Source organism: Micrasema longulum, unplaced genomic scaffold (genome assembly GCF_059751315.1).
Source record: "Micrasema longulum isolate JH-2025_06_02 unplaced genomic scaffold, ASM5975131v1 h1tg001714l, whole genome shotgun sequence".
Lineage (NCBI taxonomy): Eukaryota > Metazoa > Arthropoda > Insecta > Trichoptera > Brachycentridae > Micrasema > Micrasema longulum.
This window is the reverse complement of record NW_028278892.1, coordinates 260,320-285,792: the sequence shown is the minus strand read 5'-3', so window position 1 is coordinate 285,792 and position 25,473 is coordinate 260,320. Positions and strand designations below refer to the sequence as shown.

The following is a 25,473-nucleotide window of genomic DNA, read 5'->3' as shown; positions in this document are numbered from 1 at the left end:
AGAGATTCATCTTACAACAGCTTTCTACATTTTTGGCCTGATTCACTCATCAATTCGTGCGCATCCACTTCCATTATCCATTTCTTAATGGAAATTTCATAGTGACTTAGTTAACTACTAGTTTTTCATGAAAAACAAATAAGTAGACATTATATAATAATGTGAAGTAGGTAGTAGATATTTTCTGCACGGGGACTGAAAGAGATAGCGCAATTTCATTCTTGAATTAGATAAACTTCTCAGTTCTTGAAAATTAATTGACTGAAACACACCTGAAAGTGTTTAAGGATTGGAACTGTACATTTGATTTTTGTCGTTTTAAGTTCGCGTTATCGAAACAAGTGTAAAGTACGAGTACCATAATAAGTTAATTTTTTTATATTTAAATTGAATGAAATAACAAGTGTAACTTTTATCAAATAATATTCGGTGATTTTCAAACGTTCATTTCTGTATTATTAATGAAATTCGTGTTTTTTCCTAGCTTCACTTCCCTAGCGCAGTTTTTATGAACATAGATTTTTAATATCTTGAAAGGGTGTAAATTTTGATGAGGAAGTTCAGTGCTACAAGAAATTTATTTATTTCACAGTTTTAAAATGTTAAGAGTATATTTCAGGTGTCGGCGAGCCAGGGAATTCATGTGTTCAATCATTATTTTTTATTTTTTAAAATTTGTTTTTATTAATAAATTTCATAAAAGGGACATGTTTTTTAAAAATTCTATACATATCTACTTTTACACTTCTAGTAAATATTATCACTGTAACTCATCAAAAAAGAGACTAACTCTTGTGCTTGGAGAGTGATTTACACTTAGTAGTTGTTTATTATAAGAGTTTATATAATTTGAAATACGAGTACATGAGAAAAAAATAAAAACGTAGGATACATGAAGAAAAAACATAAAACAATAATACATTCATACTTATCAAAATTTAATGTAGTTTTTACACGTGTTCAAAAATTTTCTTTAGATTTACTTTAAATTTATTTACTGATGTATTATTTTTAACATGTGTTTTTTTTTCATTGAATGATGGTTAAACAATTCAAATAATAATGTTTTCATGAATTGAAAAATAAAAACATGCCATTTATAATTAAAAAATGAAACATAAATGTAAATACTAATAATTCTAAGAAAATTAAAACAAACATAAATATAAATGTAATTAAAAAGAACACGAATATATTTGACAGTTAAAACCGTCAAAATTTTATTTCATCGAAATAATTTAAACTGCATATAAAAAATGGGAAAATTTTATTCTGCGACGAAGTTTCTTGAAAATGTGTGAAAAATTTAATAAAATTGGTTTTAATAAAAACGAACTACTTTGAACTATGTATATCACAAGTTCTTCAAGATTAACCAATCAATTACAGCGTTGTTGTGTGTTTTGATAGATTTCGGTTTACGGTAGCCATTTTTTCAACGTTTACTGTATTTTTACGCTATGGAGCTCTATTTTTAAATGTCAGCAGAACTCACCGAAGAGAACTTATAACGTTGTAATTTCAAAGTTACATAACTTTGAAAAATCATATCAATGTACATTTAAAAAAAAAATTGGCTTAGTTTTATAGTCTAAGAAACAATAAATAAAAAAAAAAACATTGAAATTTTGCATTGTTTATTTGGGCGATAAAAAAAATATGTTTAAATAATTTTGCTCAGAATGAAAAAATGAAGAATTTAAATATAGATTTTATTGTCGAGTTGGTCATCATTTTAGATAAAGTATTTTTGCAATTCAAACCCTAGAGCTTATGCGGCTCATAAAAATTGACCGATATTTCAGAGATAAGTGTATTGATATCATCATATCCTTTTCCGCACCCAGTTGTACATAGGGCACTGCATTGAAACATTCAATGCAGCGTATTTCAATCATCTTTACATGAACAGTTTCACGGGGACAGTGAAATATCAAAGTATAAAACCCCTTTATAGACAAATATCTCGTGTCTACCCTCTCAGAAATTGAACCCAGGACTTCAAAGTCATCGTAGGCGAATGCGCCAACCACTTATTCGATTTCCTATTTTGACGTTTTTGCGTGAGAGAAACTATCGAGTCAAAAACACTCGTCCAGGATTGTGGTTCTATTTCACACTCCGAACAATATTCTTCATCCGTCCGGACACAGACTAAATTGACTATTGATAACTAAGCATATACTAATCATGTGTTTTTTTCCAGGAACCCCTGCTCGGACCGAAGCAGCAACCGACCGCCATAATAGCCGGCGCTGGTCTCCGGAAGATGAGCAGCTCTGAAGTCAAGGCTGACGTCAGGGGTGACGTCATAACGTCGCTGGTCGGGGAGTGGGGGTGGTGGCAAGTGCGGACCACCCTCATTCTCTACCTGACTAAAATCCCAGCAGCTTGGTTCATGGCTTGCATAATATTCACCGCCCCACAACCGTGGTATGGCGAATATGAATGTGATCTTTCTAAGGCCATACCAAATGAAGGTAACACTGGTTTTGCCCATTGAGGATTATAACTAGAGTAAGCACAATCGTTTGAAATGTGGCTTCTTAACCTGCGGCCAATTGGCATATCAGTTCAGTTCAGTGCCGAAAATCGGCGTTTATTATAATCATTTGATGACAGAACGGACTTTAGTCAGTTGCAAACATTCCTCGGCTACTTGAACTTTCTTCTCTTCTCGCAATTACTAAAACCCCTACATGTACGCTATGATGCTGCACAAATATTTCTGGAAAAGATAGAAAAAGTTATGGTACAACCTTTCACCGGTAGGTAAAGTTTTTATCTTAATCAATATTTGTTAAAATATACATTTTAATGTTAAAAACGTTTCATTTATATGTTACCGCCATTACCAGTACTTTTTAGTCGTGAGTCGTGAGCTATCTCTTGTATTTATCGTTCTCAGCTAGTTAGGTGTAAATGAGAGATTTAAAAAAGGGAGCGATATACTGAATAGAACTCACAGTAGACCAATATAAACATTCCGTGCTTTTTACTGCACTTCGTGTTTTGCTTACCAAAGCCGATGTGATATGACGTGATGACATTTGCACCCCCGCTGGTCATTCCCTTTGCTTTGGGGACGACTTTTTGCATGGATTCGTATGGAGTATCATCTCCTTATATTATATATAAATGGTGAGCATAGACCCAGTTTTAAAAGTTATCTATTAGACATTTTTTTGTAGATTTTTATTTTGTTTTTTTTGTAGATAAATAATTATAAAAATAACAATACAAAGATCTCAGCTTGGCTGAACAACTAATTACTGCTATATCCGATCAGTCATATTAATTACACTGGCCAATTTTTTTTGTTTCTTTCACTTCATGGATCAATTTTGACTCACTTTGGAGTGAGAAAGGTAAATATGATAAAGAAAATAAAAATTACCTCGTGTTCCTGTGATAGATAATAGGTGAAAGTATTTCATTTAAACGAATTAAAAGAAAACGATACATTTGAATTACATATTATGCTAACGACATAGAATGTTTATTCGATTTTTTTCGCATGACAGTTACATTCGAAAAGTTCTAAATTAATGGAGAAAAACTTGGCAGGTGGTTGGGTATGAAGAAAGTCATGTGATGGCTTCATGAGATCCTTGTCTTTTGGCTTACCTCCTTTAAGTGAGTTCCTGAGCATCCTTACACACAGACCAGCAGTGATCCGCAAGCATTATTACTTCATTACAATTTGAATTACAGAAATATCAAAATCAAATCATTCTCCGTATTCATTACTGACAGCTCCACAACAAAGAGGAAAAAAGACATGCATTCGAGTTGATAAAATCTTTGAAAAAGTACTGTCACCAACCGAGTCTAGTTATTTTATCTTTTATTTCCTAAAAATCCAAGAATTTCCTTTTGAGAGTACCAAAGATTCCTTATCTTGCCTCACCAAAACGCAAGATTCTATACAAGTTGTCAAATTGGATGCCCAACAAAAATACTTTTCTTAACTCTTGCATAAAATTGTTTCTTAAGTGCTTGAAGTCCTGTCCTTGGCTCACTTTGACAATTATTACAATTAAACCAACAAAAATGCTTTCCTTAACTCTTGCAGACAATTGATAACCTCCTCGGAAGAAAGATCTTAATAGTACATGTGGTCAAAAAGTGATTTTTTGATTGAATAATGAAATATATAGCATTAAGTAGGTGTTGGAATGTTATTTTTCTTTTTGCAACACTGATTTTGACTCATATCTATGGTTGAAGTCTTTGTTTTCGCGTAAGTATAAGGATCTATGTGAATCAAAATGGCGGATACTAACCAGGTCGAGCTGTCTTTTTTTTTCACGTGGACCCTTCTTCCGGGGAGGTCTTTTATTGTTTCTTAAATGCTTAAAGTTTTTAGCTCACTTTGACAATTATTAAAATTAAAACAACAAAAATGCTTTCCTTAACACTTGCATAAAATTGTTTCTTAAGTGCTTAAAGTCTTGTTCTTAGCTTACATTGACTATTATTAGAATTAAACCAACAAAAATGCTTTCCTTAACTCTTGCATAAAATTGTTTCATAAGTGCTTAATATTCTTAGCTCACTTTGACAATTATTAAAATTAAACCAACAAAAATGCTTTCCTTAACTCTTGCATAAAATTGTTTCATAAGTGCTTAATATTCTTAGCTCACTTTGACAATTATTAAAGTTAAACCAACAAAAATGCTTTCCTTAACTCTTGCATAAAATTGTTTCATAAGTGCTTAATATTCTTAGCTCACTTTGACAATTATTAAAATTAAAACAACAAAAATGCTTTCCTTAACACTGGCATAAAATTGTTTTTTAAGTGCTTAAAGTCTTGTTCTTCGCTTACTTTTCTATTATTAAAATTAAACCAACAAAAATGCTTTCCTTAACTCTTGCATAAAATTGTTTCTTAAGTGCTTAAAGTCTTGTTCTTCGCTTACTTTTCTATTATTAAAATTAAACCAACAAAAATGCTTTCCTTAACTCTTGCATAAAATTGTTTCATAAGTGCTTAAAGTTCTTTGCTCACTTTGACTATTATTAAAATTAAACCAACAAAAATGCTTTTCTTAACTCTTGCATAAAATTGTTTCATAAGTGCTTAAAGTTCTTTGCTCACTTTGACAATTATTAAAATTAAACCAACAAAAATGCTTTCCTTAACTCTTGCATAAAATTGTTTCATAAGTGCTTAATATTCTTAGCTCACTTTGACAATTATTAAAATTAAAACAACAAAAATGCTTTCCTTAACACTTGCATAAAATTGTTTTTTAAGTGCTTAAAGTCTTGTTCTTCGCTTACTTTTCTATTATTAAAATTAAACCAACAAAAATGCTTTCCTTAACTCTTGCATAAAATTGTTTCTTAAGTGCTTAAAGTCTTGTTCTTCGCTTACTTTTCTATTATTAAAATTAAACCAACAAAAATGCTTTCCTTAACTCTTGCATAAAATTGTTTCATAAGTGCTTAAAGTTCTTTGCTCACTTTGACTATTATTAAAATTAAACCAACAAAAATGCTTTTCTTAACTCTTGCATAAAATTGTTTCATAAGTGCTTAAAGTTCTTTGCTCACTTTGACAATTATTAAAATTAAACCAACAAAAATGCTTTCCTTAACTCTTGCATAAAATTGTTTCATAAGTGCTTAATATTCTTAGCTCACTTTGACAATTATTAAAATTAAACCAACAAAAATGCTTTCCTTAACTCTTGCATAAAATTGTTTCATAAGTGCTTAATATTTTTAGCTCACTTTGACAATTATTAAAATTAAAACAACAAAAATGCTTTCCTTAACACTTGCATAAAATTGTTTTTTAAGTGCTTAAAGTCTTGTTCTTCGCTTACTTTTCTATTATTAAAATTAAACCAACAAAAATGCTTTCCTTAACTCTTGCATAAAATTGTTTCTTAAGTGCTTAAAGTCTTGTTCTTCGCTTACTTTTCTATTATTAAAATTAAACCAACAAAAATGCTTTCCTTAACTCTTGCATAAAATTGTTTCATAAGTGCTTAAAGTTCCTTGCTCACTTTGACTATTATTAAAATTAAACCAACAAAAATGCTTTCCTTAACTCTTGCATAAAATTGTTTCATAAGTGCTTAATATTCTTAGCTCACTTTGACAATTATTAAAATTAAACCAACAAAAATGCTTTCCTTAACTCTTGCATAAAATTGTTTCATAAGTGCTTAATATTCTTAGCTCACTTTGACAATTATTAAAATTAAAACAACAAAAATGCTTTCCTTAACACTTGCATAAAATTGTTTTTTAAGTGCTTAAAGTCTTGTTCTTCGCTTACTTTTCTATTATTAAAATTAAACCAACAAAAATGCTTTCCTTAACTCTTGCATAAAATTGTTTCTTAAGTGCTTAAAGTCTTGTTCTTCGCTTACTTTTCTATTATTAAAATTAAACCAACAAAAATGCTTTCCTTAACTCTTGCATAAAATTGTTTCATAAGTGCTTAAAGTTCCTTGCTCACTTTGACTATTATTAAAATTAAACCAACAAAAATGCTTTCCTTAAATCTTGCATAAAATTGTTTCTTAATTGCTTAAAGTCCTGTCCTTGGCTCACTTTGACCATTTTAAAAATTAAACACAGCTTTATACGAAGGGGAGAAAAAATAACATCTTCTAGGTGCGCGTGAGGGTCATCAACAACATTTCACTCGCAAGAGTTAAAATTTCTTGGTTTGCTTGAATATAATGATATTTCCTATTTCTACTGAGCCACGTATGTATTTCCATAAAAAACAAAAGTTTTTAGTGTACCCCAATTGCATTCCTAAGAGTACAGTAATGATGTTGAGTTCGCCACAGATTTTCCAGTTGTATTCAGCATTTTTGATTATCAAGGAGAGCTGTCATGTTTGCATAAATCCTTCTTAATGTGAACTGCATCACCAACGGAAAGAAAAAGCAGACAATTGCCCTTGTGAAATTTTACAGCTTTTTAACTAATATTGGTGTTTATGAATAGCCTCCCCAAATTGACAAAGAGAAGTCTAAAAAATGACATGTCACTGTATCTCCAAAGCATGAGCTAATCAATAATGTTTTGATCGAGCCGAATAAGCTATTTTTGAGCTCGAACCATTTCCATTCTTGACCAGGGTATGGTTATTAAGATAAATCTGGGGGTTAATGCTAAACGTGCTTAGATCAAAAATATTAGTTGCTCGGGAGAGGAATAGGAGATGTTAAATATTTTTATTTATTGAACTTTGTGTATATAACCTTATGACAACTTCTTTTAACAAACTAATAAAAAATATTTGTTGTTTTGCAATACGATAGGTATTCAGTATCTTTGAAATAGATGCAGATAGCATTAAATACTTTTTATTACCGAAAATTGAATATCCATGACCACTTTTGTTTTAAACATGTTCTATTAATTACAGGTTACCTATGAAGAAATTTCAAATTTTAATAAAAATACACACGTTTTCGTTCGGTAAAATTGATTTTCCTTTACAAACAATTGCCCTGGAAGAAAAATTTATTAAAATGCTAACATACCGTCGTTTTCAAATACTAACATACATACATAGCACATTTTAATAAAACTGTTTTTTTATACTCTAGATATTCGTAATGGGTCATTTTTTCCAAGCAAGGTGACGCCTGATGGGAGTTTTATTAACGACTACTGTCGAATATACACCAACGAAACAAAAGGTTCCCTTATGAATCCGTTTATCGAGGAAGATCAACCAATAACATGTGATACATTTCTCTATAATCTAGACCGAGAAACAACACTCATAACACAGGTAATCAAACATCCTACGTACAAAAACATTCAAGTTTGTCAAAGAAGTTTCTTGGTGGACGGTCATTGTAATGAATATTATCAAGTTATAGAATTGCAGGTTGAGTGATACTTAAGATGAGACAGTAGGCAACCGAGCACGCATGAGTTAGGTATTTTATACGTTGCTCTAAAACAGGTTTTTCGTGGGTAGATATCAACAATACTCCACCCCAAGAGATGCGGTGTCCGTCGAAGACTAAGTTTGCATTCGACATCAAATAATTATTCACTCGGTTCACTCCATACAAATTCATATCATCGCGTCCGGAAAAATCAATGAAAATTAACGACATTTTCGTAAGTTACAGAACAGATTCACATTTGTTTTTTATTTTATTGGCATCATTTATTTTTCGTCAATGTTAAGAGGGTACGCGGTGCCAGACAATTATGAATTAGTATTAGAACATTATTTTTCTGTCACTCTCTTGCAAATACCTTTCTGATACAGTGCGAAAAAGATAAGTGCACATCGGTTGATTATGCCTAACTAAAATCGGTAAAATCGACATTTCGTTACTCCGTTTTCCGCACCCCAAAACTAAACCGATTTTTTTTCTTTTTAAAAAGAGTATCCCGTTTTTAAAAATTATTTGTCATATCAATAATTAAATACCGTATGTCCAAAGACGGCAGATAAAACTTTGAGATTTTTTTGGGTTTTTGGGTATTCCTAGCTTCCTTTAGAAACAATTTATCAAAATAGCAAAACGATAGAGACACGCCGACGGAAAACATCTAAAGTGTGTAAAAAAATATTCACTTCTGTAGTGTCATCCAAGGAGTAAATACAAGGATACCTTTGTATGAAGAAAAGTCAGACTTGTAAACTTTCAAAACTTTTAAGGCATTTTTCTTCGTTTATTCCCAGATTTAGGTATGATTATCTGTGTTCACATATTGTATATAGAAATAATAATTTGTTTATAGTTAACTTTACTTATTTTACTAAGAGTTATTATTTTTAAAATTTTACAATTACTTTACTGTATGCCAGTTGCGCTTACATTATACCGTGTTAGTCTATTTCGGGCCCTTAACTCACATTTTTTTAAAAACCGACAGAAGTTTCGGTTTCAGCTAAGAATTGGCCGAAACTTCCGCTCAACCGAAACCCGCGGTCGGGATGTGTCGGAATATACACATTATTAGCATCCGCACGCGTCGGACAAGCGTTTTTGATTCTTCCCCACACCGATTGCTTATTTATTTTTTTACAAGCAGACTTTTAAAAAGTTTTATTTTTTATTTTTACGGAAGTATCCGAAATATACATTGCTATTAATATTTTTTTAAAATAGCACAATTAGGATATTGGATTGTTGTTCATTTAAATAATTAGTTATTGTATTGCCATTGTCTAACGTAAAAAATAAACACCAGCCTGATTTTTTTATTTGTTGGCTAAAGTTAGTAGTTCTAAGATTTTTGGTAGATATATTAATGTGATTACTTTCTAGTTAAAAGTTAGAATTTCTATAGCGTACATTAAAGAACTGTTACGTATTGGTTATTTGTACAACGATCCAAAAAGCGCTAAAAATAAACAAATACCTACTTATTAAATTTATGCCCTTTACTTTATTGTGCATTATATTTAACACTTATTTAAACGAACTTGTAAAGATTAACAATAAACACGCCTAATTTTGGGCGTTTTAAAATGACTTTTCATTTACTCAAATAAGTTTCGATTTAGAAAACTGGGACAGAACGTCGCTTTACTTAGTTTTTTCTCAAACAAAACCTTTTTGAACGAAATTGAGTTCAGTGTACAGGAGTTCTAAAAAAGCCTTTATTTATAAAATGCAAATGAAATCAATATTTTTTAAAATTGTTTAAGACATTTTTTAAACGAATTTTGTCTTAAGTTTATGCTTATTTCATTAAAAAAAACTTTAAAGCTCTATTTCTAAAGATTCGTGTTTTGGTCCGTTGAATAAAAACGGACTGAAGCGACGAGAAGCCGAAATTCAGGTTCGGTTTCGGTTTCGGCTAAAAATCTTATTTCGGTCGGACATTACAAATTTTAAATAGCCAATGACTGTTTTTTTTGCTTTTGACCGGTCACCGGTTATTTCTAACTTTTGGATTTAAATATCCCTTGTCATTATTCATTTATGCTAAAATTACAATAAACTTACACCAAAAAAGTTCACTGACAAACTTGAATGCTTTATGAATTGTTGCTTTTCCGCTAAGTCTGCGAAAGATAATTTTTATTTATTGCAAATAAAGGAAATTTATGCATTTTTCGCTTTTGTTTTATTCATAAATTTCTTCCACAAAAGCGTATTCATAATAACAATCATTTAAAACTTATGTAGGTTTATGTTAAAAAATAAAAACAAAAAATATATAACTTTTTTTTATTGAATATAAAAAAAAACGATAAATTAGGTACCTAGTATTTATCTTTAAATTAAAAATATTTTTGGAAAAGCGTTGTAAGATTCATAAAACAATATATGAATAACTGCATGTGTTCAGGCGAATGAAGAATACAGTTTTAAGAGTAAAATAGACCCAGAACCCTGAGAATGAAATTGACTAAGGTAAATATCCTGAAAAAGGAAATCGAGTGGATCTAAGTTGGCTCGTACGCCTACACAGCGTACGGTCCTAGGTTCGATTCCTGGGAGGGTCGACATGAAATGTTTGTTTTTACGGTGGAATATTTCACTACCCCTGGGCTGGTATTCCAAACGCTCTCGTGGTCGTATTATCTCGTGTATTTACATACAAAATACACGAGAAAAACTGTTTTCTCGTGCCACGAGAGTGGTTCAGAATAGCACCCCTGGACTGACAACTGACACGTAAGACTTGCTATCACCTTGTTATCCTGTAACAAATGACCGAAATATGCTTCATTTACTTGAACAACGCAGCGCCCTATGCACCATCAGGTGCATAAACGATGTTATTTATGATGATGTAAAGACTGTGAACCGCTAACATTGGTTTCGGATTCGATTCCAGTCAATCGTTTTGTGTCACGATTCACTACTGTGATCAAGCCACCAGCGCCAGCGGCGCAATCACAAATGATTATCGACGTGCTTAAAAACATGCTAAGCATTTGAGCGATCACAATGAACAATAATGAACATGCTTTAGTTATCGCGGTCATAAGTCAACGCGTGTGTAATCTTTAAGTCAACGCTCGTTTCGGTTCGTTTTTTGTTTTCCTCGTAAATAAATACAGTTCACTGCTGAAAAATCGGCGTTTATTATAAAAAATAATACAATATATTGCATTTGCAAAAAATTAGGGAGTATCTTATACCAAAAAATGAAAATTAAATGACAAATAATTTCAATGGCGACTGCTTTTTTTGACATTTGAGTTGCCGACCGCCGCGCCGGCTAAATGCAATAAATAGTATGATAAGTTGTGAATCGACAAATAAAACAAAATTATTTTACTTTACTTACAGTTCTGGAATAGTTTCCATATTTACATCGGTGAAATTCAAATATTTGATTGCGCAGCAGGATCATGCGTCGCAAAACGTAAATATTTTGACATTCAATACTAGGTGTTGCCAAGCAACAGGTTGCAGTGTGACAATATTAAAAATATAATAATCCCGATCCCACGGATGTTCCATTGTGATCGCAAATACAATAAACAACCAAGGAGATAAATTGTTATCGCGTCGCTTATTGGCATTCCGAAAGTCATATGTGATTGAACTACGGGTATTTTGCTGTACAATATATAATCAAATGTGGCATTCCATCCTATCCGCTATCCCCTAAGGTAGGCATTTCCGTAAAATGACATGATAAAGGTCAATTTGTGAAGTGAGATTTACAAGTCTTTTAATTGTAAATTCCTTGAATACGTATTTTTAAAATAAGCCATGCCTGTTTCAGTTTGATCTGGTGTGTTCTAGAAGTATTCTGGTGGCCATAACACAATGCTTTCACCTCTTCGGAGTTCTGCTTGGAGGAATCATTGCGACAGAAGCTATGGAATTGTAAGTAGCTACTATCGCCAAATATACTCATTTGGGTAATCATTTTGACATTTGTACATCATGTATTTTTGTTTAACTATATAAACACCTGACTCAGTAACATCTAGATGGAGACTATGATTAACAATTTAAAAATATTTTTTATTTATTTACACTTTTTATACGTATATGTGGGACTCACCCAGAAACCGAACGTGCAATTAAGTTTTACTCTTACTGTCGCACTTCATATTCTGTTTTTTATTCACCTTGTATTGTAAAAAATAGATTGAAGAAATAGAAGTTTTCTTCTGTCATTTAAATTTGGGATAGAAGCTCCCTGCATCCACGAGCATAAAATCCTACATTGATGACCCCGACGTGATGTCTCCCCCTATATCAATAATTAACAAGCAAAAATCCTACACTTTAAATTTAAAATTGACCAATGAAAACTGACAGACGACAATAATGATTAATTGAGAACAATATTATTTTAACAGATAAACGTAATTTGATGATATTATCTATATATTGAGCTATTTACAAATCTTAATTTGTTGCAACAGAGAAGGAAAACATTTTTGAGAGGGGAATATGGAAGGCAAGGCATTTACAGGGCTTATGACCTGTCATTGGTTAGTTCAAGTAGCCACTTTACACCTGTATTACATTCACTATTCTACCTATGTTTAAACATCCATATTTACGCGAATCTTCCATCTGTTGACTTTTATGAAGTAAAAGAGCTGAAACCTTAATCATGTGGGTGAGGTTCATTTTGCTGAACCAATTTACGTACTAAGCAACGCATGAAAACAATTTTCCAATTTTTATACTTCTTCTACCAGTTAGTTCATTCAACAATTTTTTTAATATGTCCAAATGTATGCAGACTGGCTGGATTTCCTGCCTCGGGAGACAAACATTTGGACGTGCTCAAAACATTGTTGTATTAACAACTCATTGAAAATGGCCACCAAAATCGAAATATTTGGGTATTTGTCCTTTAAAAAAATAGAATGAGCTTTTTAAAACCGTTCTCAGGACCGAAATCAAAAAGCCGTCTTTTGAAAAGATATTCTTTTTTATTACTTTCATCAAGTTGTATCGACTTATTAATTAAGACCTTTTAGAAAACACATTCACGAAAGGAAATTCCACTCAAGATAAAATTCCACTCAAGATAAAATTATAATTTCAAGTGTCGGTAGTAACACTTCAATTTCTCGTTCTTAGAAAATATCTCTTCGATAACTTGATGACCATTTTTGAAAAAATTATATGAATGAGCTGAGCATTTTCATCTCTCTTAAAAAGTAATAAATTATAAAGTCAATGGCCCATTTCGCACGTATCGTCCAAATTCTCGCACAGTTAAATTAGGGTGGCGCATAACGTCCTGTTTTCGTGTAATGAGGAATTTCGGTGTTTTTTTTATTTATTTATTTGTTAATAGACTAATACCCGTATGCAGAGACAAAACTTAAGGTGAGGAAAGAACATTCTAATTTCAAATGCAGAGAATAACCCGAAGGTGAAGACAATAGAATGTGCTTTCCTGACCTTAAGGTTTGTCTCTGCATACGGGTATTGGTTTTTAAATGAGAATCGTGGCCCCGAAGTTTAGTCTAAATTTGAAATGGATAATCTGCCGGTCAAAAATAATTATATTTTAAACCATTTCAGTATATTTTTTTAACAGAAATACCTTTTAAAGATTATTGTTTTTATCTTATTTATGTTTTTTTAATTTTATTATTGCGCGATTTAAAAAAAAACATTAGTTTTAATAGCAAAATCGTATGATATCTTCAGTTTTCGTGCGTTTTACCGGACTACAGCTGTAAGGTCAAACCGTACTTAGGCAACGCGACGCGACGCGGCGCTTCGCGATAGCACAAAATATTATTTGTATGAAACCGTGGTAAAAACCAACCACAAAAACTTCGCTCCTTTGAATAGTAACAAAATAAATTGATAATGATGCTTTATAATATTTCATTATTTTATTTATTCAATCTACATATTAAAAGGAAAAAAAAGCTTTATTTTCTATTTTATACGTTTTTTTTTATGCAAGAGCTACCACTTTTATTCAAATGTCGTTCATGCTGAAAATATATTATGAAAGCACTTTTAAATTGTTACTCTTTATTTCAGCGTTAGTCCACGCCAAGTAATGATGTCTGGAATGATTTTGCAAATAATATTTGGAATTGCAACCGGTTATGTGCCATATTTTTGGATCCATGTTGCCTTTAGGTGCATAGCAGCAGCCTGCTGTGCTTTGACATTCACTCCAGGAGCAGTTATCAGTAAGTATATTTAAATGAATTTGTAGTTTTATAATTCTAATCCTCTATCTTATTAGAGTCAAATCCCGGAGCAGTAAGAAGACCGCAGTATAAACAAATGAGGGCAAACACAGGAAACCTTTTACTCACGTGTTCTTAATATATACTAGCAGGAGTCAGTCGGCTAAACCTTTAAGTTATTCTCTGCAAACAAGATAAGAATGCATGGTACTTTGGATACGGGATAGTTTTGTCAGGAAAACTAGCTAAATATATCATTTTTAATTTTAAACCGGACACTTGACACCTGAATAAAATGATTAATCATTAAAAAAAGGTCGACGTGTCTTTCGAATTTTTCGATTTCACTTTTAGACTTTTCGACTTGTATTTTTATTTTACTAGCCTTTCTTCCAATTTTAGCTTACCGACGTCAAATTACTGAGAAATTAAAAAGCCCGGAATTACCAAATGAAAGCTTATACTGGAAGAAATAATTGTAAAAACGGATCTTTTGAATACATGTCAAAATAAGAAAATATCACTTTTTTACATTTTTATATTATTATCTGTGAAATACCGTCGAGTGAAAAATTTTTTTTCTCTAGAAGTAATTTTGAATTCCCCCGAAACGGTCATTGCATTGGCCACGCCCCTATATGTCACGATTCTTGTTAATTTTCAACTCGGTTTGAAACCGAATTTTTATAGAACATCATCACGAATCTTGACGTTACAATTATCAATGCCAAACATTTGCGTTTTTCTAGTGACACATTTCAAAAAATTTACTTATATATGAAAACATTTCTTCCCAATATCCACATTGATTTTAAAAATACAATGAATTATTCTAAATCCATTTAATCTATTTTTATGGCTAATTGTAGTATGTGATATTTCTCTATTGTGGACAGTGACTTCTCCAATGATGAGAGGAATTATAAAATGGATTCATTGCATTTTCAGTGGCCGATATTTGGGGTGGAAAATATAAGACCATTATCAATTCGAATTTTGAACATTCGTGGTCAGTTGGAGTTATTTTGCTGCCTGCCATTGGATATTTCTCAAACACTTGGGGTCAAATTTATATTTCTATAAGTCTTCCGACAGTTTTGATAATGTTGCTTTGGTGGTAAGTATTGATTTTTTGAAGCCTACTTGTGACAAAACACAAAAAAAAAAAAAAATTCCCCCATGAAGTATTCATTTCAATATCAGGGAAGACTTAGTTTTATCATTATACATATCAGAAAAGTAAATATATTTATTATTTTTTTTATATATACGCCTAATGAGCATTTTTCAAGACATATTTTTACTAAGAAAATTATTATAAAGGAAAGTAGAAAGACAATGGTATATAGTAGACTTGGTGGGAGTGGAAGCGGGAGAGATGCGATTATAATTGAATTTGATTCAGTGATTGTTTGAAAGAAGACAACTTGTTATTAAAGAAATCAAGACTGGTATGTTTGTTGGCAGACTTAAGAATTCTGGGCATAGGGGAATGAAAACCATAGTTCTATAGTTATCGGTATAAAGAGTTAGTTTTGTCTGAGGTTTCTAGTTGGGATATTTAATTTTATTGAGCTCAGTAGTTCAGGCGCATCAAAGAGTCAGTTGAGAATTTTAAACCTATTTAAAGTCCTAACTAGAAGGTCAGATTTATTTCGACGGTCTTTAAGAGAAAATATATTTAAGCTAGTTTCTAACTCATTATGCGTATATTGGTCTCTGGATAAGCCCAACCTCCAGCCTATCTTTCTTAAAAATCAATGTTGAACTGATTCAATATTTTTGATGTGAACATCATAATATGGAGATAACAGATAACAGAAGAATACTCTAGGTGCGGACGAAGTAGGAAACGGAAGAGAGTTTTAAGGGTATTGATATTTTTGAAGTCAGTTGTGCTTCTGTTAGTATATCCAAGGAGTTGTAAGAATTTATTGATAACATGTTCAATATGAATTGTAAAATAAAGTTTGGTGTCAAATATAATACCTTAATCTCATAAACTAGACACAGACTTCTTGTAATTTTTAAAATGACATTGTTGTGAAGTGCGTGAATTTTATGATTAAATATGTAATTATTCTCAGAAAAATTTAAACTCAAGGTGGATACCCGACCCTCCACGTTGGCATTTGGAAAGAAGTAATATTGGAAAAGCACAAGAAATTCTCGAAAATGCTATGATAGTTAATAACAACAAAACTGTGATACCTGAAAACATGCAAGAATTACTTAAAATGGAAGCACATGAACTTATCAGGTGGGTAATACGAGTCATTTTTTTTTTAAGGTTTGGTTCACATATATACTTGGTCATTTGTTTCAATTCGCAAAAGTATTTGTTAATTTTAACTACAATACACAACCTCAATGTACCTCGCCGTAACTTGCGTACCAATCCTATTTTTGCCGTGGGAAATTATAAAACTAACTTCGGATTCTTTTCCCCTCTGCCAAGGATCCTCAGAACAGTGAACGAAATCTCATTAAACGATACTGTCGATGTGTTCCTTTCAGCAAGGGCAAGCATTCAAGAAGCAAGCGGTGTTGTTATTCCTGACTCGCGATGACACACTTGCCATGTCCGCCTAAATTATGCCATATTTATACTTTATGTAAATTGAAATAGATTTTAAGACTGTTTAGATTAAGTGTTAAATATACTCATTAATGCCAATCTGTTGGGGCTTACATAAGCCTGTTGATTGGCTTAAAAAAAACAAGAGCGGCAAATAATTTAACTTACGAACAACCCAGAACTAACAGAAAAATAAATAGTTTTGTGTATACAGCAATAAAGCTCTACAATTTACTTTTTAAGGACTATACTATACTAAAACATATACGCCTTAAAAAACACATGAAAAAAACTGTTCTTACAGCCCATGTGATGAGCGAAATGTGATGTTATTTTACCGACATTAAATAGTGTCACTTTTGCTGATTGGGAATATTTTGTACAAATAAAACATGTAATTTAGTGTAATATGTATAGTTAAACGATGTATTTCGTCATAAATAAAATCTATCTAAATCTAAAAAAAAAAAAATTGACACGTCAGAATATGATAATAATTTGTGAGGAAAATAGCAGATAATTGAAAAACTTGGTTGCACGAATGGTTGTTACGAACAAATATGAGTGAATTAAATTTGTCTTCAGTGTGTTGAGGCCTGACTTTTGATTTAAATTTTAAATAATTGTTGCTCTTAAAATAAGCTGTTGTCGGGTTTCTGGCACAAGTTGGTAACTAACATTTCACTTATTTTGACAAATTCCACTTTTGAAGTTAAAAGCTAATCCCAAATTAAATACAACTATAAGCAGAATATTATAAAATATTATTTTTAGTATTTCTAAGATATATTTTTATTTACTTTTAAAACAAAGATTATTTGATGTCAGTTATGAATCAATCTCATTTTGTGTAGTTATCATCTTGTGCCAGAAACCTGACGCCTATGATGCAACCAATTAAGTAGAAAAGTTTAAATGAATCTTTTCAGACAGAGAAATCTATCAAAATATAACTTATAACAATAATCAATAAATGGTGATTGATATTTTAGTTTTTTTATACAATAGGTATAAATAATAAAGCAATAAAATTAGTTTTTAATTGGATACCACTTTGAAAAGAAACAGGTCTAATATGACGGATACAGGGGCAGAATAAAACTTAATGTATTGATACATAATCTATACAGGGTATTTATTAAACCCTGTCAAATCTGAAACCACGATGATCAGCCAATATGTCTTCTTGCTCATGCAAGAAGACATATTGGCTCATTAAATATTTTTTTAGAACGAATAAAATTTTAAAAAATAAAATATCAAAAAAAGCAAATGGTTGTTTACTTCTGCAGGGGAAAAACGAGGAGGGGGGAGTCTGATACTGCGCCGCGATCCCCTCACATCTTCCCTGCAGAAGTAAGCAACATTTGTTTTTTTTATACTTAAAAAAAAAAAACTTGAAAACTTGAAAAAAGCAATGTTCGTATTCGAGTATGTGTCCTTGATAGACTAAATAACTGCAGGACCGATTTACGTGCGATTTTTCGCATAATGATGAGCTTTGCCATGGGCATTTGTATAGCTCTTCAAATCATCAATTTGTTAAATAGTAAAAAAGTTCGGAGCTTAAATGTTTTAGCTATCGTTCACCAGAGTTGCATTTGACGAGAATGCATTTACTAAAAAATTGTAAGGATGTTATTTGTTTGTGCATTGAAAAAAAATATTTTTGAATGTCTTTTGATTGTGCCCATTTAATTTATATCCTCAAATCTAGCAACAGCAAAGCATTTCCGGGTTCACATTATTTTTAATGTTTTACATTTAACGAAAAGTAAAAATGAATAAAATAATAATTTTCAGAAAAAGGTCCGTACTGAGAAAATCTGCATGGCGGCAATTACTAGCGATGAACGGAGTGTGGTGGAGATTGATCTTTGTTATAACATCTTGGAGTTTGATGTTCACATGTTATTATGGAACACTCTTGAACATAAGAAGTTTTGGCAGAGAGTATTTGTACTACAATACAGCCATTGCTGGTAAATACTAACATATTTCATTTATATTGACGAATTTCCATATCCAATCTTCCTTTTTTAGCACGTTTTTTTTAACTAGCCTTCTTTTTTGTTCTATTCGCGTCCACAGTTTAAGTAAAGTTATCCTCTCTTCCATTATTGATCAATTTTGGGAACATTTTTTTATCCCGAGAGAGACCGAAGTATGTATATGTAACTATCACTATGAAAAAATGTTTCTATCTATTAGTTTATGGTGACGAGGCATCGTTATTCTGTTCATAATTCCGAAATCCTACAAGACCAAAACCAACCCGAAAAGCAAACTAACCTAACCATAGATAAAGTATGTTAACTATAGAAATTTAAAGAATTAATTTCAATTCAATTATTTTTGACATACCACCTTACTGTCTTCTCATTTCCAAATAATTTTGCTCAATGTTGACATATCATTTTTTTTTTACTGTACTTTTTCGGGAAGCGGGATGAAAAATAAGGATCTTATTTTACTTTTCACTAGAGGTGAATAAGCCCCTGTCACTGAGAGAATGCGTATCAGTTGATCTGCATCACCAAAGTGACCGAATCTTTTAAGTAGTTCAATTGAACGAATGGCTCATTCGGCTCATTTAGGTCATCGTATCTCCGCATCTTTTGCATTTTCGCATCATTTGTACCTTTTTTCGTATTTTTTTGTCATTCGTGTCTCTAGTTCGTTTAGTTATTAAGCCGTGTGTACGAGCTGTGAGAGAGAACAGGAATGCAACAAATAATTAAATAAGCTTTGGCTGGTTCGACTTTGTGAGGAATTATGTAATAAGAGAACGGACGCAGCAAACTTTGGAGAGAACTGTCGTCAAGCGGAGGCGATACGGTTGGCTAGGCCATATACTGCGGATGCCTCCTGAGAGCCTTTACCACGCTTGCTTACTTTACAAGGCATCAGGTTCTCAACGTCCTGGACGTCCACTGCTGACTGTTTGTCAGCAGTTTATGTCAGAACTTCGGGATGAGAACCTGACTTGGGAGGACGCAAAGGAGTTGGCAGCCAATAGAGATGCACGGAGGCTCTTTGTGGATACCATATGCTCCAATTAGGGAGCGGACATGAAATGAATGAAGAAAAAAAAGTTTTTAATCAACACGATTTTCTCTTTTCGATTGTATAATAATGTTTAATATACCTACATTATAATATTGCACACCTGTAGAAAACAGATAAATCATTTTATTTGCAAAAAGATCGTTAATACCATGAACTATTTTTTATGGAACGAATTGGCAAGGTTTATTTACTTTGCAGAAGCAAATTTAAAATTTAATGTTTTATTTATTTATTTAAAAAAGAAATGTTGTAAAGGCCCTTAGCAGGTTTTAATTTATTTTAAAAGTAAGTTTTTATATTTATAAACACTGAATGTATACAATATATCGAAACTATACTGACAGAAGGCATTAATGCAATAGACTTAAGTCTACAGTCTTTATATATTTCAAATATTTTTTAAAATAGGTGCAAGATGTTGATTTTAAACTGTGCTCCATATTAAGAATAAAAATTACTCTTTCAAAGCTTTTTAAAAAAATAAAATAAAAAAAAATTGTCGGAGAAATGATGCTTTGAAAAAATATAAAATCTTTAAATGCGATTATCTTGGAACAAGTTTTAATGACTTAATTCAATGACAAATTCAAATGGAAAATAAATATAAGAATAAAAACAAAAATGGACCTCTAATACAAAATGAATAAATGAGCTAATCAGTTATTCCAAAATTAATAATCAATAAACTTATTGCTAAAAATGTTGATATTGAGTAGCAAAAGACATAATATCTAACAAACTCTGCCGAACAAACTAACCTCCTGTCTCCTGTCCACATCAATTTTATTGTGTTTTCGTCTCAGTGGAAATAATAATACGTAAAATAGCATTTTATCTCTAACATTTTATAATTTATTACTATCCAAATGCCATTCCGTCACATAAATATTAAATAACACATAATACCGCTGAACTGACTTGGACACAGCGCGCGATAAGTTATTTATAAAAACAAAGGAGCCGGCATCGTCATGTAGATACCTACTACAGATACAGAGCGTATAATATATTTTGTAGATACGTAATCTACCATAAAGTTAAGGACGCAATCAAAGCCAGTAAATGAACTAGAGATACAAATGACACGAATATACAAATGATACGAAGATACGAAATATATATTTAGTTCGGCGCTTTTTTCGTTCGCGAACTGAATGAACGAGATGTAAGAAACGTATCTCTAGTTCAATGTTTCCGACCTTGTCAGTATGACCAGGTCGTTCGCGAACTACACACCTCTATAAATATGTTTCTTTTTTGGGTGATACCGTGTGTGGATTTGTTCCGGCGTTTTGACTACCATTGCAGCAGTAATTACAGTGCACGAATAATAAAAGAGGCCATTGAAAAATACAGACACCCAAATAACATTAACAAAAACGACAGGCTTAAATAAAACTCAACATAGTTACCAGCACTACAGACTACAAAAACGATAAGAAATGTGCCCACTGCCGACTGCGACACGCCACAAATTACTAGTACATAAACACATCCTTTTTTAAGATGGCTCCTGGAATGGTAGCCAAAACGTCGGAACAAATCCAATACACACGGTATCACCTAAAAAAGAAACATTTGTAGGATTTAGGTTGTTGAGGGTTGGAGCTCCTATCCTAGTTAGAGATGACACGTGTGTGTCATCGATTATGGACCATGAACCCCACACATGTTAATAATGTTGACCGCAAAAACCTTCACCTCTCCGGCTAACCCTATGCAAAATATGTCAATCGGTCGCTCCGTTAAGACGCGTAGGAAACACAAACAAACACACTTATGCATTTATAATATGATGTTAAAAATATTTTCAGGACTATGTGAGATAATCGGAGGCCTAGTAGGATTTATAATACTCATGCAAACAAAACACAAATGGATTCTTGTTGGAGTTATAACGGCCATTACTGGGGTTTTAAACTGTACCATTTGGTATTTTCCCACACACGGTAAGCAGATCAAAACAATCTTATAAAAAAAACAGAACAATTGTTAGCAGGTAAAAAATAGTTGAGTGCGAATTTTTGTACTTCATTGTTTAAAAAAAATTCGTCTTGTCCTTTGACTCTGCACGTCCTAGTAATTAAAGCGTAAGACTGATCGCCTTATATTGATGCAGGCACTATGCCCCTTCGGGTGCGGAAAAGTGTATGATGATGATATTGACATATTGACACATGAGAAGTTCAGTGGTTTTTTATGTTTTCCAACTAAGCCAAAAATTTAAATAAATTATATTTTTATGCGTCGTATTAGCCATATTTCTTTTAAGTTTTGTAATTACTCCGCCCGTGACGTCAATAATTCTCATGTGCAGTTCAATTCAGTTATTGCCGTTACTCTCGCGCTTCACAACCAAATTACGTGATTCATTCAACTTGTAATAAATACACATTGAACATCAACATCATTTCTTCTGTCATCTCAAACTGGTGCGAGAGCTCTCCTAAAAACAACTCACCAAATCCTAGAACTCTATTTTTGCTTACGAAAAAATTTAATTCTTTATTTATAAATTTTATTTTCAGTCGATGGAAGTCATACACTTCTGGATTTAATGAGTATATCAATGCTAAATAAGATAGGCATAAGTGCGAGCCTGTGTGTGCTGACAACCTGCACTGCAGAGTTATTTCCACTTCCTCACAAGAAGAGAGTTATCTACGCTTCTACTATTTGTGCTCGAACAGTATTCATCACGGCACCTCTCATCGGATTTACCGTAAGATTATTTTCATTTGATAAAGTCGACACCGAGCTGTGGATTTTTAGTCATTTCTTAGTGTTTGATCCAAAGTTTCAAGCGCTGGTCTCAGCGATTAAACTAGGTCCATATTCTTTCAGATTTTGTTTGCATTCGTCAACATAACCCTCTTAAAGCATAATGGAAAACTAAGTTGAGGAAAATTCTAAAAGCTCAAATAATACCAATCAGTATTCGGTGTTTTCATTTTAAATATATTTTTTAACAATTTAAGATTTCATTTCACCCTCTAGAGTGTTCTTATATGGGAATCGCTTTATCATTTACCTTACTTATAATATACAAGTTGATATTTTAAAAAGTGGATTTTTCTGCAATCAGATTTCTTTAAATTTATGTAAATTGTTGGGATACGGAAGGATATAATAATGTGGGCCAATCAGGAACTTCTCAGCATTTGCTCATGTGGAGAGGAAACCACTTAAAACTCTTTAGGAGAAGCTGGCCTATTGGCAGTAGTCAACAGGCCTTCCGTTCCACTAGAGGAGTGTTCGGCATTTCGTTCCCTACTTTGGTTTATTTTACCAATTGCATCCACTATGCTGACCATGTACGACCACTGCCTCTCGTGTGAGTTCTTTATTACCTATCACCAATGGGATGTCGCATAGATCTTCACCCAGGCTTCTGCATCAGGCCTCCAGCTGTTGCCTCTGAAAACTAAAAAAGGGGCAATGCATCAACAGGTGAGGGACATCTTAAGTAGTTTCATCGTCGCATGGGCAGCTAACGAATCTCGGAGAGCTTGAAGCGATGCAGGTAGCTTATGAACCCACCGTAACCCGTAAGAATAGGCATAGAAAATGGTAGGGAAAAACATTTTAGTTATACGTTCGGTACTTTCACTAAAATATCTATCGTTCCAGAGTTGAAGGGTCCTGCGTCTAATTTTTCTTTTGGCAAAGCTAAGCGAGAAATCAGCGATATTGGGGGCTGTCTTCTTGAGCGTAGCCTCTCGAGCCTTTTCGTCAGCCTTTTTGTTGCCAAGGATTCCGCAGTGTCCGCTTATCCAGCCGATGTACATGTCCTGGTGTCTGCATCGTAGCTTCTGGATATCTGATCTGATGTCCATTGCAATAGGGTTGACCGAATTTTGGTCAGTTATTGCATGGACGCCAAATTTGAAATCTGTGAGGATCGTCATTTTCTTCCATCTGTTTGGTGGCTTCTTCAAGTCATAGACCATGGCTTATCTGATCGCAAACAGTTCCGCCTGAAAAACGGAGCAGAAATCGCCGAGTTTCAACTATCTAGGGAACACCCTAATATAAACAAATTACAACAGAGATGGAGAACATAAGTCGAGGAAGTGAAATCCCGTCTTTTGTCTGCAAACTCAAAATATTGCAATGAAACCAACTGGTTTAAGAATAAGTTTAAAAATTAAAAACAGAAGTTGCCTAATATGTGAAATAATTCAAGAAATGCATGTTCCAACATAGGCAAATGGTGAATGTTACACAGTGTGTAAAGTGGCCACTTAAACCAGCCAATGACAGGTAAATGCCTTTCATATTCCCTTCTCCAAAATGTTTTCCCTCTCTGTTGAAACAAATGTAGTTCTTTTTAAATTTTAAATTTTATTATAACTTTGGAGATCGACATCTTTCACATCGGTGAAACTAGGTTTCAGAGGCAAATACTTCTTGCTATCGGAGATTATTATACCTCAATAATGTCGAACAATAGCGCCTTAAATATTTTGTTATTTGTAATGTTATTTTGGTAAAATAAATTAATTTAAATTTGTAAAGAAAACTACTGATACTGCTTTTATTGTCTTTTTTATTGAGTTTAGTATTTGAAATGCTTGTCGGATATTAGTCATTCAGTTCATACTCTCAGATGCATATTATTGTCGAATAACAAAAACCGCACCAAAAAAGTTTTGCCACATGATAAAATGTGTATGTCTGGAAATACACACAATTTTGAATAGCACTAACTAAACATTCTCATTATATTCAAGAAAGTGTTTATTTTTCAGGTCATATTTGGAGATGGCATACCACTCTCATTTTTTGGTGTACTCACAACGTTAAGTGGATTATTAACCATATTTTTAAGTCCAGTTAACGTTCCAGATAAAGAAAATAACAACACCACAAACGTATGGACCGTGAATATAAATACCAGCGAACTCACCAAACTGTGAATTTAATTAGCTCAAAGCAGTATTATTTTTAATAAAGAACATCCATCTATTTATTTATTTAGTTGATAAGAAATTTTATGTAATGGTGTTCTTATATCTTACTTAATAATTAATTGATTAATTGATATTTCTATAGTTAATATTTAATATGTAGTGTAGTTCCTGTGATAGAAGTATCCCATTTTGTACTTGTAAACGTAGAATGAAATTTTACCAAACTGTGATAATGTTTAGGTATACGAGTAAATAATATTTTTAAAATTATATTTTAGCGAATAAAAGTATTTTATACAGTTTTTATTTTTAATATTTATATTATATAAGGAATATGATAAATTTAATACAGGGGTAGGCACTCGAAAAGTGAAAATTAAAACTTCTTGCTGCTGTAGCAATCAAACGGCTAATGACAGTGGGGTCATGTTTTGACAAGTGTCAGTCTGTTGTACTGTTAACAATTCTACCGAAGCATATCGTTTTACGTCACAGTTAAAAAAAGTTATCAAAATGGAATTCAAACTCAACAGTGTTATTGCTCTGTGAAGCCTTCTTGGACAGACTCGATGCTTTTATCTGTGCTAAAGGTGGCCTACATCAAACAATAAAAAAAAAAAAAATATTTGAAAGGTTTTTACGGTATACTGAAGTTTTTGAATTAAAAAAAAAACAAAATTGTCAAAATTACAGAAGTTTTAATTGGTTAACACTTCGAGTGCCGACCCCTGTAGTTTTTTATTCGTTTTGCTCTGAAAAGTATTACCAGCAATAAATAAATAATGTTTAATAACACCGACATTGATTGATAT

The 25,473-nt window shown here is 32.3% G+C and overlaps 1 protein-coding gene across 3 annotated transcripts; it reads left to right on the top strand.

The window, feature by feature from the left end:
• The first annotated feature begins 256 nt into the window (after positions 1-256).
• LOC148274254 (organic cation transporter protein-like) lies at positions 257-25,445 on the top strand. 3 transcript variants are annotated; one of them, XM_088237385.1, is made up of 11 exons: positions 257-348; positions 2,207-2,480; positions 7,590-7,777; positions 11,701-11,804; positions 13,947-14,101; positions 15,050-15,218; positions 16,206-16,361; positions 18,483-18,661; positions 21,563-21,697; positions 22,277-22,470; positions 24,486-25,445. In XM_088237385.1, the coding sequence occupies exons 2-11, from the start codon at positions 2,270-2,272 to the stop codon at positions 24,552-24,554; spliced, it is 1,560 nt and encodes a 519-aa protein (XP_088093511.1). In that variant the 5' UTR covers positions 257-348; positions 2,207-2,269; the 3' UTR covers positions 24,555-25,445. The 3 variants fall into 3 exon arrangements, with proteins under 3 accessions (XP_088093511.1, XP_088093510.1, XP_088093512.1); XM_088237384.1 differs by having other exon boundaries at positions 24,500-25,441; XM_088237386.1 differs by lacking the exons at positions 15,050-15,218; positions 16,206-16,361; positions 18,483-18,661; ... (1 more) ...; positions 22,277-22,470; positions 24,486-25,445 and having other exon boundaries at positions 11,721-11,804; positions 13,947-14,085.
• The last annotated feature ends 28 nt before the right edge of the window (positions 25,446-25,473 follow it).